This window comes from Pan paniscus, chromosome 11 (assembly GCF_029289425.2).
Source record: "Pan paniscus chromosome 11, NHGRI_mPanPan1-v2.0_pri, whole genome shotgun sequence".
In the NCBI taxonomy this organism is placed as follows: domain Eukaryota; kingdom Metazoa; phylum Chordata; class Mammalia; order Primates; family Hominidae; genus Pan; species Pan paniscus.
The window spans coordinates 109,741,343-109,756,247 of record NC_073260.2 but is presented as its reverse complement, the minus strand read 5'-3'; the positions used below and the strand labels follow the sequence as shown (position 1 = coordinate 109,756,247).

The 14,905-nt window shown below is 38.7% G+C and overlaps 1 protein-coding gene across 4 annotated transcripts in view; it reads right to left on the bottom strand.

The window, feature by feature from the left end:
* The window catches only part of FREM1 (FRAS1 related extracellular matrix 1), a 176,042-nt gene that overhangs the window by 44,829 nt on the left and 116,308 nt on the right, over positions 1-14,905 (bottom strand). For 3 of the 4 annotated variants that reach the window (XM_055092121.2, XM_055092120.1, XM_055092122.1), the window contains exons 23-25: positions 10,680-10,821; positions 6,863-7,058; positions 2,308-2,572 (exon numbers count right to left, since the gene is read on the bottom strand). In XM_055092121.2, coding sequence (XP_054948096.1) covers positions 2,308-2,572; positions 6,863-7,058; positions 10,680-10,821 — 603 coding nt within the window. Of the gene's footprint in view, positions 1-2,307; positions 2,573-6,862; positions 7,059-10,679; positions 10,822-14,905 lie in introns of those variants that run through there. The other variant, XM_055092123.1, reaches the window with a different exon arrangement.

The window sequence follows — 14,905 nt, the reverse complement described above, 5'->3', positions numbered from 1 at the left end:
TATTGATGGCTAGTCCTGACTGCATCAGAATTACCTGAAGATATCTTTCAAAAATACAGATTTCTGGGCCTGAGACTGGACTTACCAAAGTTGCCTCTCTGGGGTAAGGCCCAAGAATTTGCATTTTGTAGTTCTCTCTGGCAATTATCTGAGGATCTAGAAATGTAGAAATTCCTGGGATAAATGATTTCTAAAATGCCATCTAATAAGACTTTCTCTAGATGCAAATCAGGAAATTTTTACAGTATTGCCAATCGTTTCATATGGAGGTTTTGTTCTTTATTCTCACCATTCGATTAATATCTAACCTTCATTTCTGAACATCTTTATGCATTCAGTCCTGTGTTCTCCAGCAAGTCACTGGTTTCTTCAAGACAGTCACTAATGTCTTCAGCAGACTGTCCTGTGGGCATTGACGGAGGGAAGCAGGAAAGGAAAGAAGCTAGAAGTTCCAGAAATGCATGTAAAATTAAAAGCCCTGGATCTGATACAAATGTATTAAGCCAAGAAGCACCCAGCCTCCAAAAGCAAACAGGAAAAAAAGAACAATCATTGCTCCTCTTGGTAAGTCCTTTCCTCCTTCAAGATCATACTTGGTGTTGTAAAGATTGGAAGAAGGCCGTCAAGGAAAGAATATAATGACAACAACAACAGTGACAATAAGAGTAGTAGCTAACACTTACTTAGTTCTTCCTATGTGACAGGTGTTGTTCTACTAATACTTTACATGCATAAGCTCATATAAACCTCCCGCAACCTTGTGAGGCAGGTGCTACGAGCATCATTCCATTTCAAAGAAGAGGAAACAAGAGCACAGGAGGTTGTGTAACCTGATGATTGTCACAGAGTTGTGAGTCACTCAGGCAGTTCTTGCCCCCAAGCCTGTATCTTAACTTCACTACTCCATCTCTCAAACAAAAGAGCCAGCTTGAAAAGGAATCCCCACATCTCACATTTTAGTGAATGCCTAGCAACACTCAAAGACTGAACTAGTTAAAATATTGATCAATTAAATGATTACCTGCTTGTTAAGGGACACTTATCAAGAGAAAAAAATACGATATTCGTTCCAGCTTTCTGGGATTTTTTGTTTTGTTTTGTTGGATTATCCAAATCAGCTTTCAAAAATCATTTTAATGCTAAAAAGGTGAGCAGCATCCTCTTTACTGACATCTAACCAGTGTTTATCAGAGCAGATATACTGAATTTAGATAGGTAAAAGTAAGATAGAGGACAGTGATATTCGAACATGGGTGTGACAGTGATGCTTGATAGTTTATGGGAAGCCATTGAATAATATAGGAGTATGCTCCATTGATGTTATTTTATAGTGCTCTTTAGAAGACTGTATTGTGACGTGGTGAAAATTGCACCAGGAACCAAAAGTGTGGGTGTACAATAGACAAACCAGTGCTCTCCGGGCCTCCTTCTGAATTGACAGAACTCAAAACTGGATTGTATACAATGGTTCGTTCAAAGTCCAACATTTCCCAGTTCTCATGCCCGGCCTGGGGATCTGTGTTTCTCTCCAGGACCTCAGGATCAGCCAGCTTTGAGAGCTGCGAAATTATAGATCTTCTGGACTTGGCTCTTGCTTTATGTGACTTGAAACAAATTTCCATATTTTAAATGCATGTAGATTTTCATTAATGTTGTATCTTTGCCTTTTCACCAGATTGTTATTCATTCTAATGATTTATTTGATACAGAATTCTGGAACAGGTGCGCAGCCCCCAATTACAACATTGTTTCTATGGGGAAATATGATCTACTTTATGACAACATGATTTATGATACAGTTACCAGAACACATTGTGTCAAAAGGCAGTGTCTGTTTATGCCAAATGTTTACTAATAAATGCCTTTTCGTCAGACAGAAAAACATACTCCAAAAAGAGGGAAATGACTTTTCCAGATCTATCTTTAGCTGGGAGCCTCAGCTTTTCACATTTCTCCTCGTAGCAGAACTTGCATAAAGATCTGTTTACTGTGTTTATTTTTCAATAACAGGCCCTAATTTCTTGCTTTGCTGCTGTCATTTTAATCGTGTGGCTTCACCTTACATACAACAAGACAGTAGAAGAAAAACACAGCTGCACCAGAGCTGAAAAATGACTCATTTTTTTCTCCTTTTCTTTCCTTTTTTTAAAAAACAAATTTCATTCTATATATTTAAGGTATACAGCATGATGTTATAAGATACATGTATTTTGTGAAATGGTTACTATAGTGAAGCACATTAACAGATCTCCTTTTCTGTAAGTATTAATCCAAAGAAGGGGTTTGAAAAGTTTCCATGGGGCTCACCTGAATCTGTCACTGGAGACAGTCACCTTGCTCTTGTGTACATAGCAAACTGTCTGCCCCGCTATATCCATTTGGCTGAAGTTTGTAATGGGAACTCCAGGATAGTGAACATATTCGATCTGGCCATATCGTGGAGGGGAGGTGATGACATAGAGCAGTTCCTCAGGCTTGTCTGTTCCGTCCACAGCCAGGAGAGTGGTGGTTGTTAAGAAACCTCTATCACCTTTAGACACCACGAGTGGTTTTGTAAGGATGACAATATCACCTACATGACATAAGAGGTTATGGTCAATAATCATATCAAAAAATACATTATGTCCAAGGCAAAGGCAGAAGACAAAGGCCAAAACTGTGCAAAAATCAAAATTAATATGACATAGAAAGGTTTATATAACTATTATGAATACAAATAATTAACCAAAAGGCATGAGCAGATATTTCACAGAAGAAGAAATTCACGTGGCCAGTAAAGATATTTTTAAATGCTCAAGCTCATTAGTAATTATGGAAATACAAATATCATGATAAATTGTCATCTCATAACTTTTTGATTGGCAAGGATGTAGAAGCCTGACTGTACAAAGTGTTGAAGACATAGCTCAAGAGAGTCTTGCATACAATTTTGGAAAGAGTGTAAATTGGTACAAGATTTGGCATTATTTTGTAAAGAGTCGAATGTTCACGTATGCCTTGACCCAGCAATTCCACCCCAGCTACGTACTTGAAAGAAACACTTGCCCTGCTACCCTTGGAGACATGCACCCAAATGGTCATTGCAGTACTGTCTGTAATTGAAAGCATTACATGCAACCCAAATGCCTTTTCAAAAAGTGAATGTATACACAAACTGTGTTCTATTCACACAACTGAATTTCATGCAGTAGTCAAATGAATGAACTACAGCTACATGGAACAACACAGATGTAGTTTATTAACATTCATTAGTTATATGAGCAAGCTGAGAAAATGATAAAAGTAAGAAGAAATACAAAATTTAGAATGGTATTTTTTTCTGGAGAATGTAGGAAGATGTCTATTATTAATATTCCAGTCCTTCAATTGTGTGGTAGTTGCACAAATGTTCATGATATATTTTTTAAATGTATATTTATACTACCATATTCATATCAGGATTATTCACAATAGCCAAGACATGCAAACAACTCAAGTGCCTCTCAACAGATGAGTGGATAAACAAAATGTGGCATATACATACACTGTAATACCATTCAGCCTTAAAAGGGAAGGGAGTCCTGGCACATGCTACAACATGCATGAACCTTGAGGACATTATGCTAAGTGAAATAAGCCAGTCATGAAAAGATATATACTATATGATTCCACTTACATGAAGTACCTAGAGTAGCAAAACTCATAGAGACAGAACATAGGACAATGGTTGCCAGGGAGGGGGAAATGAGGAGTCATTATTTAATGGGTATAGACTTTAAGTTTTCTGAGATGAAAAAATTCTGGAGATTGGATGGACAACAACATGAATATATTTAACACTATGAACTGGTACACTTAAAAATGGTTAAGATGGTACATTTTGTGTTATGCATAATTCACCACTATTTTTTTTAAATGTATGACTGAGGAAGGTAGAAGTGGGTCACACATGGACCAATGATGCAGTTTCACAAACTAGGGATCATAATTGAATTTTGTTCACCTGACGTCCATTACCAAGTGATCATATCTCAAATATAGAGCTTCTACTCTATGTCAGGTACAGAACTAAAGACCCTTACACCTTCACACTAATCTTGTGAGGTATTGTCATATCATATACCCAAATTATAAATGAGGAAGCTAAGGTATAGAAATGCTAACTTACCTGCTTGTGGTTACAAAATTAATAAAACATTGAGTGAGAATTCATACGCAAGCCGTCTGAGCCCAGAGCACAAGCTCTTAAACACTGCATTATTTTGTTCCCTGTCTTTAATACCTAGGGAGCTCTTGTGAACTAATACTGAAAGGGTGAATATCCAAAAAGAAAAACATGTGATGTAAATGCCAAGCTATTTCTGAACTTAAAAACACAGTGGCCAAAAAAATTTTTTAAAGATATTCAGTCTCATGAAGAAATAAGAAATACAAATAAACCATCAAAGTGGTACAATTTTAACCAGTGGTTCTCAACGACAGGCAATTTTGCTCCCCCAGGGACATTTGGCAATGTCTGGAGACATTTTTGGTTGTCATAACTGGGAGTTGCTACTGGCTTCTAGATTCAGAGACCCGGGATGCTGCTAAACATTTTACAATGCACAAGGGAGTCACCTGCAATAAAGAATCCTCCATCCCAAAATGTCAATGGTGCCATGATTGGAAAACGCTATTTCAGATTACTAAATTGGTCTTTTCATATACTATGCTTTTATCTCAAAATGCTATGCAACTTCAGTCCTACGTAGAATCAAAGACCATTCTAAATTTAAATCAAAACCTTAGCCACAGATGCTACAGACAGAAGCAAGATGAATACATCAAGGAAGTAAGAAGAATGAATTAGGTGCGGGAAACACAAAGCACCCACGAGAGGTTTCACCAGGAGCAGGAAATGGACCTGAGGGGAGGAAGAGCAACCAGCTCTTGCCTTGATGCAAGTTTTCAGCACTGTAAGGGCAGAGTGTAGGTTAGAGTCAACTGTAGACAATGTCCTCCTAAACTTATCTGAAAGATCTCAACATCATTTCTGCCACTGTGCAAATCAGAAAACACAGCAACACAGCAATTGGGAAGCTTAATGTTATTTATAATAGCTCCCAAATGGAAACAACCAAATGCTCAATTTTAAGGTTGTGATTAAATCTAACTCTTTAGTATAATCTTGTTTAGAGATAAACAATTATGGCTACAAAGTTATGCAGCAACCTGAAAAAACTCATGTTAAGTAAAACAAAACAAAACAAAACAAAAAACTGTACAGTGACAAAACACCACTTTGTAAGAAGAAACAAAGAAGAAAAAATTTGAACTGAAAATGTTAATAGGATAATGTGTCTACTCGGTATAGGTTTTCAAAAATCCTTTTAGAAAATAATCACATGTCAATTGCAGCAGAGTCTGGCAACGCACTGGCTAACTTTATTTCCTTTCTTCCTGGGTGCAAAGCTAAAGTTTCTATTGCCCAGCTTCTCTTAATGTGGCATGTGGCTGTGATTCAGCCACTGGAATGTGTACAAGAGAGGTACACAACCTTCACACCTAGTGCATGACATCCCCTAATTTTCTTCCATATCTCACTTCTTGAGTGACTCTAAGGCCTTCAGAATAAGGGAATGTCTAGATATAAAGAGTCCCTAGATGACTACGTGGAACAGAGCTCTCCTATGTCACTGTAAAGTTGTGTTGTGCTGAGCCAATGAGAAGGTGGCCTACTCTAATACACTAGTTGTCTGCCCTAATATATTACTTGTATTACGATTTGCCTGGACATACATTTATGATGAACATAGTTGTTTTGCAGGGAGAGATAAATGTGTACAGTAACATCTAGCTTATCTGAAATCACTCATTAGACTTCTTTAAGGAACACATTTACAACCAGGAAATAAGCAAATAAAATATATTATTACACAGCTCAATGTAAACATCTCAAGATCAAACTGAATTAATTTTTTAAAAATTTAAGACAACTATAATTCTGCCACACAGAAAGCAAGATTTTTTTTTATTATTGCACTTAAGCATTCAATTTACCTCTGAGCTTCCTGGCAGCCAAGGCAAAAAAAGGGAAGCATTCAGTCAATCAAGCATGTACTGAGGATCTAAGATTATGCTTCATCCTGGGAATATCTAGATCCTGGGATAATACAGATGAATGACATATGATCCTCACATAAGCTGAAGCAAAATTACAGGGTAGTAACAGTTGGGTATCAAGAGCTTCTACTCTTCCTTGCTGAGATTTTTAAACAAACTCTCCTCCATCTTCCATTTAACTCTCCCTCATTCACCACTTATACAACTGACTCTGCTTAATTAACTCACAAGAAGTTGATCTTATAGTGTCTTTCCTTGTCCCTAAAGAGTATATGTTAGCACTTTCAAAGTGAAAGAAGCAGCAACTTCCAGCCTTTCTAATGACAAAGTTTATCTTTATTATTTTTAAATTTTAAAATGTATTTTTCATTTATTATTTTATTGTTTTAGAAGTACTTTTCCTTTGAAACTCCATTTTCCAGTGATAGATCACTTCCGGAAGATAAAACTAGAGTTACACATCAATTTGGTAAAATTTTACTTAAAGCAAAAAAATCCTAACAGTTAAAGTAGCCTGTATAGCCATATTGTGTGCAAGGCTGAATTTCCAATAAACTTTTTAAAATAATGAATGGATTGGCTACTTATGTGAACCACATAGATCCCAGGCAAAGCAGGTGAGAAGCCAAAGGATCTAAATATAAATGATAGAATTTCAAAGATTAAGAGTGGCAGGAAAAAAGGAAAGAAGGGAGGGAAAGAGAGAGAAAGAAACAAATGTGGAATACTTATACCAGTTAGCAAACTTGATCCCAGTAAACCTTGGTAGACATGCTTTTACCTTTTTCCGTGTCCTTGATGGTGATTTGACAGTCAAGAGCAGGGGACCTGTTGTTGCCATCCCAAAGGTAGAAGGTGAAGCTATCTTGATTCTGGGAATCCATTGCCCCGGTGTGTGTGTATCTCAGCAAGTTCAGATCCACTTCCTCCTGAGTGCATTTCATGCCAGGGGAGAGAGGAACCCAGTCCCTCCCTATCTGGAAGGAGCCAGAGTTAGTCAGCTGCTCATGGTTTTTTCTTTTCCCCCAACGTATGTTAGTGGACATTTTCTGTATCCCCTAAAAACCTCCAATATAAATAATATTTCAGGGAAATTCCAGACTACTTTTTGCCACTTTACCTGATTTTTTTTCTTTTCAAAGAAATATATTAGAATAATTTGAGACCTTGGAAAAACACTGGCTTCAACCAAAGGGTTTCAGACAAAGTCAAACAATTCAACAGCATTGTTACTTCCAAGGTATTTATCATAAGCAATCATAGCTGATTAAATATTCCAATTAATAAGAGGAGGTGGGTAATCGAGCTCTTGGAAGGGATTCTTTAGAAATTAAATGTATTTCTTTTAGAGTTTCCATTTTTTAGTTCTTTTCATGTTCAACTAGTCAAATATACTTTTTTTCAACATGGCTCATTACTGGGCTTATCTGAAGTAGACAAAACAAAAATAGAACAGATGCATTTACTCCCCAGTATGTTTCCAGCCTTACTAAAGAAAGAAAATGATGGGGATCACTATCACTACCTACATTTATATCCTAAGTCATCAAAAAATATAAACTGCAAATATCATATATTATTTTTATCAGAATCTTCTAAAAGTAAGCCAACATTATTTAAGCATATGTTTTGTACAGAGCTTGATGCAGAAATTGTGGCATTTTGAATTTAAAAAGGTTCTTATGCTGAGGGGGGTGGCTAACAACTGACAGTGTTAGAAAATGTAATCATAAATCTTTATTATCTTATTAATAATCCTATTATTGTTCATTTAAGGTACATAGCTTTCCCTAGGAATGGCTCATAAAAAGTCATTAGACATAATTTTTTTAAAAGTCATCTTAAAATTTATTATATGATATTATCCTGTGGTTTTACTGTCTAATTTAAGAGTCTAAAACAGAAATGTAAATCATTTACTTTTTATTCCCCTTGATACTTTGGTCCAAGACTTTGCCCATATGAACCTAAACAATGGGGGCTCTGGTACAGCAAGGGGAGGTGGCACAGCAGTGGGATGAAGACACTGACCTTTCATCTTTTAAGTTCATGTCAGATAGAATACAGACTTCCACATTCCACAGACTCCCAGTTCCTGGCAAAAGAACTTTGTCCTCCTCTCTTGCCATTGTGCTACCACTTGCCTTTATGTCATTCTACTTGATAACGTTTCTTTCTCTTTAATATGTTTATCCATCTGATGTTTGCAGACTTATGTTCTGCCCTCATGCTCACTGGATGGAAGTTAATTACATCATAATAATTAAGCTAGAGTTTGTTTCCATAAGACCTATTTGCCAATATAATTTTTAAAACAGACTCTTTCAGGTTTTAAACGGGAAAGCCTGCAATTCTATTTCACATTTTCCCTTTTCTAATCTTGTCTAAGGAAGTAAGCACAGAAGAAGACATCTTTTCCTCTCTCTTGTCTCCATGTAATTCCTTACTTGTACTCCAAAATGTAAGACTGACTTAATAAAATCATTTGAAGACCCAGAAATAGAAAGAAAATAAAAGTCAGATTCAAGATGGCGAAAACTAAGAGAAGTCAATAAGAAAACGATAACTCTTGGGAGAGTCCAGGAAGGCTGGAGTCCTGGTCCTTGGTCTTGGAAAGACTCGGAGAACTGCTAGGGAGCTGGGAGAGAACTGTGTGGAGCCATACTGGGAACCTGGACCCATCTGCATTTTCACATATCCAAAACAGTTCCGTTCCCAAGCCACCCAAATGTGTGAGCTCTCACTGCATTTCTGCTTCATTACTCTTTGAAATGAAATAAGGACACAGCTGTACCTCAATTTAAATCAGTGATTGCTCTTCACTCTGATTCTCTATGGTGCCTACAATCTATGACAATCAAGCTGTTCCACACAGAATGAATTCTTGCTGCTTTTCTAGGACTGTGCCTCCACTACATGGAAAGTTAAGCATTCCATCAAATAATTGCAATGGGGATGGTTGGTGGTTGTGGTTGCTAGTCTTAATCTACCATTGAAATAAACATTTGGACTGATTACTCAACTGACCTTCTCAGGTGACTGATCTATATAATTCATGTTGGGCTGATCCTTGGGCATCATGCACACAGTCTGAATCAGACTGAAATTTTGCTATTCTAGGCCTAAAGTGAAACAAGGACATTTTATCAAATCACAGAGCAAGCTATTGAGTTAGCAGTAAAACCCAGGTGACCCTACCCCTAGAATCCTCCCTTTATTGTTTCCATGCTTATTTGCTTTCCATTAAAGCATCTAATTTTGAGAACATATACAATTCCAGGAATGTTAATTTATGGTGTCATGCAGTTCATGGGATTCAAATTTGGCAGTTGTTAAAATCTGTTATGCTAGCAGGATGGGATGACTCCCACATGAAGTTTTCTCCCACACTGCCTTTTTGGTCCAAGACTTTGCCCATCTGAACCTAAACAATAAGGGTTCTGGTGCTGCAAGGGGAGGTGGGACTGCAGTGGGATGAAGACACTGAACTTTCATCTTTTAAGTTCATGTCAGACAGAATACAGAACAACTTGGCATATTGTTTGTGGAGTAAGTAGTCTCCCTGGAGAAGACATAAGGATTGCCCCTGCTCAGGGACAAAGATGAGAATTGGAAGAAAAGAAAGAAAGATGCTCACTGTGGCAAATCATTGAGAAGGCAGGAGGTGATAATACTCAGATAATGGTTTGTTTTGTTTTGTTTTGTTTTGTTTTGTTTTTTAAGACGGAGTCTTGCTCTGTCACCCAGGCTGGAGTGCAGCAGCACAATCTCAGCCCACTGCAACCTCTGCCCCCCCGGGTTCAAGTAATTCTCCTGCCTCTGCCTGCAGAGTAATGAGTAGCTGGGATTACATGCGTGTGCTGCCACACCCAGCTAATTTTTGTATTTTTAGTAGAGATGGGGTTTCACCACGTTGGCCAGGATGGTCTTGATCTCCTGACCTTGTGATCCGCCCACCTTGGCCTCCCAAAGTGCTGGGATTCAGATAATGTTTTAACAGAGACATTAGGGCCAGAGGAGCTAGAGGCAGCCCTCCAAGTTTCCTTGAACCTGATTATCATGAAAAAATAATGAAAGTTTTCATTTTCCTGAGAATGATCTAGAATTTAGCTGAAATACACACACCCACACACACACGCACACACACACACACACACACACACAGAGAGAGAGATTGAGAGAACAAGAAAGACTGTGGACTTGAAGGAGTTTTATAATTGAGATGATGGATGCTAAAGAGGAAAGTTACATGAATCACAAGTCAAAAATCTGGTAGAAATGAAGATATCACAAAAGATCCTGGATTATCCTCAGAAAGCAGACAGCTTGGTTTACCCCAGTAATTCCCTCCCTCAGAATTTAGGGATAATCCTACGGGAGAGGGAGCAATGAAGAATCTTAATATTTGTTGAATTTACCCCATGTTGACAAAGACTTTAGAACAGCATGAATTCACCCTGAACTAGTAAAATTAAATTTTCTACTTCTAGGCAAATATATGTCTATCAGAGAATAAATCCCATCATAGAAATGTGTATATTGAGAAGATTTATATCTGCTATGTTAGTTTTGAAAAATAAAAGTAAAAAGTCACTAACCTTAAGCTGAAGTTGCCCATTTTGGGGAAGCCTTTCAAATACATAGTAAATCTTCTCCCTGGGTGAGTCTTCATCTATGGCTGAAAGAATAGCACTGGAAATAATACGAGTTTCACCCATATTCATTGCAATTTCAGCCTTCCTGTAAAAAGAAAAATGTCTGGGTTGATATAAAAATAGAAGATATTCCTTTCATAGGGGACACTTATATTGACTATCACAGTTCCCAATCTTCAACAATTAAGGAATGACATTCAATATTCAAAGTACTGAAGATGACTAGTGAGAGGAATGAAACAGGCTCTCTACCCCCACACGTGAAAGTCTGAAAAGACAATGGGTCAGCCCTAATGAATGTGGGAAGAGGGAATTAGGCACTTCTAATTGATTACATGTATCGAACTTTACAATTTTGTAAGTTATAATTTATTCTATAAAATGATCTTGTTTCCAGTATTTCATTTTACACTCACAACAACAGCTCCATGAAGTAAGAGGGCTAGGTATGAGTGTTCTAATTTTACAGACAGAAACTCAATTAAAGAGATTCATTGACTGGCCTATAGATGTTCCAGTGCCATTGATGATATGCCATTCTGAGTTAGGTGATAGGTAATCTGGGACTCTCTAAATTACTCTTCCTCTTCTAAGTAATGTTCTGGGTAGTATGTGTTCTTGTTATAGATTCATCTTTTCCCAGTGTTACAGACGCCAGGTCAGCTCCTCTCTTCTTGAACAGTAGGCTGGGGCAGAGCTGCTGCTCATCCTACCAGAGCCACCACTGCTGTGGTTTCTATAGCTCCTTTACTGTGCGGTGCTGCTGCCTTCACAGCCTATATGGCCATTGTCCCTGGTCTCGCCAAAGTGAGAAAGGGATCTCTTTCCACCAGTGTTTCTAGCTCTCAGTTGTGGTCATCATGTGGGGCCTAACTATGTCCAACTTTACAGCTTAGTTTCTGAGAAAAATTGGGATGCCTGAATTTCTTGGGATTCAGATGAAGGATATTTGAGAACCAGCAACTGGCATCAACAGTGTTATGCTCCTCTGCGGAGATGCCAAAACCTGAACACCTCAGTTCCAACAACTTTCACTCAGGGTGAGTATCTTGCTACCCAGGGCTGACATCTTCCCTCGCAGTGGGTGGTGACATTTGCACACCTCTTTACTAGAGAATGGGAATCCCATTATTCCAGAAATCTAAGCAATCAGTTGGTTGAGGGCTTATGGAGATTAGCGGTCAGACAGATTAATCAAAACGGGAAGCCAATGTCATTAAGAAGATGAAGAGTTTGGTAGGAAGAACTCAGAATTAAATTTCTGGCCAGAATGAAATGTTTGCAATTCAGTGTCAGAATTCAATGTCTGGAAGCCAAGAGAGGACAAGGTGTGTCATAATCTAGGTTATCCTAAAAGGATCCTAGGACAAGGAAGGTAATTTATTTGTGAAGTGATTCCAGGAGGCAGGAGAGAGGGAGTAGGAGAGAAAGGGAAGGAGAAAAAGGCAACAAAGGGTGTTTTACTGCTATGGAGAATTGGGGCTCAATCCTGCTGGGTATCTTGAGGAACCACATAGATGTGATTCAAATTGTGCTCCTAATGGACAGGAAGCTGGAGCATTTATCTTATCTACTAGCTCCCGAGGTTAAGGGCTGTCCCCAGAGTGCTCTCTGCTGAGCATGGACATGGGCTGCATGAAAGCCCTGAGGCAGAAAAGTGGAGTGAGGCACTGCGGACACCTGAGATGGGACACTGACATGGCAAATTCCACCACGATCAGGACCAGAATCAGAGATGGGCTTTGGGGCTGTGATCTGCAGGACCCAAAGCATCCTCTACAGTAGCTAAAAGGAATAGCAAAGAAATGGTGTTACATGCTCTCAAAGAGTCCAGGAAGGTTAGAAGAGCCATTAGATTTGGCGGGAAAGCCAAGAGTAACTTTTAAGGGAGCATCTTTAATAAAGTGGAGATTGGGCCGGGCGCAGTGCCTCACGCCTGTAATCCCAGCACTTTTGGAGGCTGAGGCAGGCAGATCACGAGGTCAGGAGATCGAGACCATACTGGCCAACATGGTGAAACCCCATCTCTACCAAAAATACAAAAATTAGCCAGGCGTGGTGGCAGGCGCCTGTAGTCCCAGCTACTTGGGAGGCTGAGGCAGGAGAATGGTGTGAACCTGGGAGACACAGCTTGCAGTGAACCAACCTCGTGCCACTGCACTCCAGCCTGGGTGACAGAGCGAGACTTTGTCTCAAAAAAAAAAAATAGAAAAGAAAGAAAGAAAAAAATAATAAAGTGGAGATTGGAGAAAGTGGGCAGAAATGGAACTCTTCCAAAAAGTTCCTCAGTGAAATGAATGGGGGACTAGCTTGTCTTTGTATTTTTACAATTAGGATATCTGCTTGTAATAATAACAATAACACTTAGTAGCACTTACCATGTAGTAGCTAGTCTTTCAAGCATGTTTACATATTTTATTTAATCCTTGCAACAATCCTATTAAGAGGATACCACTATTGTCCTCATTTACAGAGAGGTTAACAGAGAGATTGAGAGAGGTTAAACAACATGTTCAAGATCACACTGTTGGTAAGTGGCTGAACTGAGTCAATCTGACTCCAGCATTTGCTCTCTTAACCACAATCCATATCCCTTTGTCTTGTTAACAGAGGAAATGAAAAGGGAGAGATTGAAGATACTGGAGGAAAAAATAATGGAGCAGTTTCCGGGAGAAGGAAAGAGGTGATATGCCCAAGGACACACATGGAAGAGAAAGAGAGTGTATTACTTCCTATCCACAGGAGAGAAGGAAAGAGGAAGCACAGAAAAGGGAGGGTTTTTGAAGCAGGGCTGAAGGTTTGATGATTCTGTAGATGTAGCTATTCCAGTGAGTTTAGTAACAAGAGCATGGCCTTTGGAGTCAAATGGAGTTGAGTGGGTGCCTAGTGTAAGCTCTTTTACCTCTCTGGTCTCAGTTTTCCTCAGTCAGGATAATAATATGCATTTTCCACAATTTTGGTGAGGATTTAATGAAATAATATATGTGAAAGAATCTAATATACTGTCTATCCTATAGTAAGCACTTAATAAATGCCAGTTTTTACCCCTCTCCAGTGGATGCCCCGGGGCCCTCACCCTGCCAGCTTTCACCTCCCTGCCTCTTAAAATGAGATCATCAAAAAGGAGGTACTGTAATACTATGACAGCCTTCATATTTTCATATTTATAAATAAAGGCTATACTAATCCAACATATTAGCTAAGAAATAAGAAAATAGAAATTTTTTGGTGAATACTTTTAGACAAACTGATGTATGAGATGCAACCCTCCAAAAATCTATCATCAGTATTTCCCATAATGCTTTCTAAGAACCTTATCAGTGGCTCATAGGGAACAGCAGGATATGGGGCAGATAAGGAAGGGACTTGTTTGAGGCCCTCCTTTCTGCAGATTGGAAGAGATTTGGGGGGTTTGGGTGCTTTCAGTAAGTTATTCACTCCCTGATAAAAACCCAGACTATCTATAACATGTCTCTTACTGTTGCACTGTTGAAAAAAGAGGTGAAGTCATCAAGGAGGTTCCAAGAACCAGATGCTTTTTTACTTATAGCTCTAGAGAAGAGTTGGTCCCCTAAAACTCTGTTCAGTTCTGTAGACTGTGTACAGTTCTGTACAGCTGCCAATTGTAAAAGAAATAGCTGGGGCTATAGAAATAGAATTAATGAATACTCTATACCCTATGATCAAACTCTGAGCACTTACAGAGAGAGTGATATGGTTTGGCTGTGTCCTCACCCAAATCTCATCTTGATTGTAGTTCCCATAATCTCCATGTGTTGTGGGAGGGACCAGGTAGAGATAATTGAATCATGGGGCAGTTTCCCCCATCCTGTTCTCATGATAGTGAGTCAGTTCTCACAAGATCTGATGGTTTTATAAGGGGCTTTCCCCTTTACTAGGCACTTGTTTTTCTCTCTCCTGCTACCATGTGAAGAAGGATGTGTTTGCTTCCTCTTCTGGCATGATTGTAAGTTTCCTGAGTCCTCCCAATCCCTACAGAGCTGTGAGTAAATTAAACCTCTTTTCTTTATAAGTTACTCAGTCTCGGGTATGTCCTTATAGCAGTGTGAGAACAGACTAATACAGGGAGATACTGAGAAAGTTTACAATTGAATAATATCGCTCAGAATTTTAGAAAATGATGATTTCGATGTGAGGTGGGAGGGGGT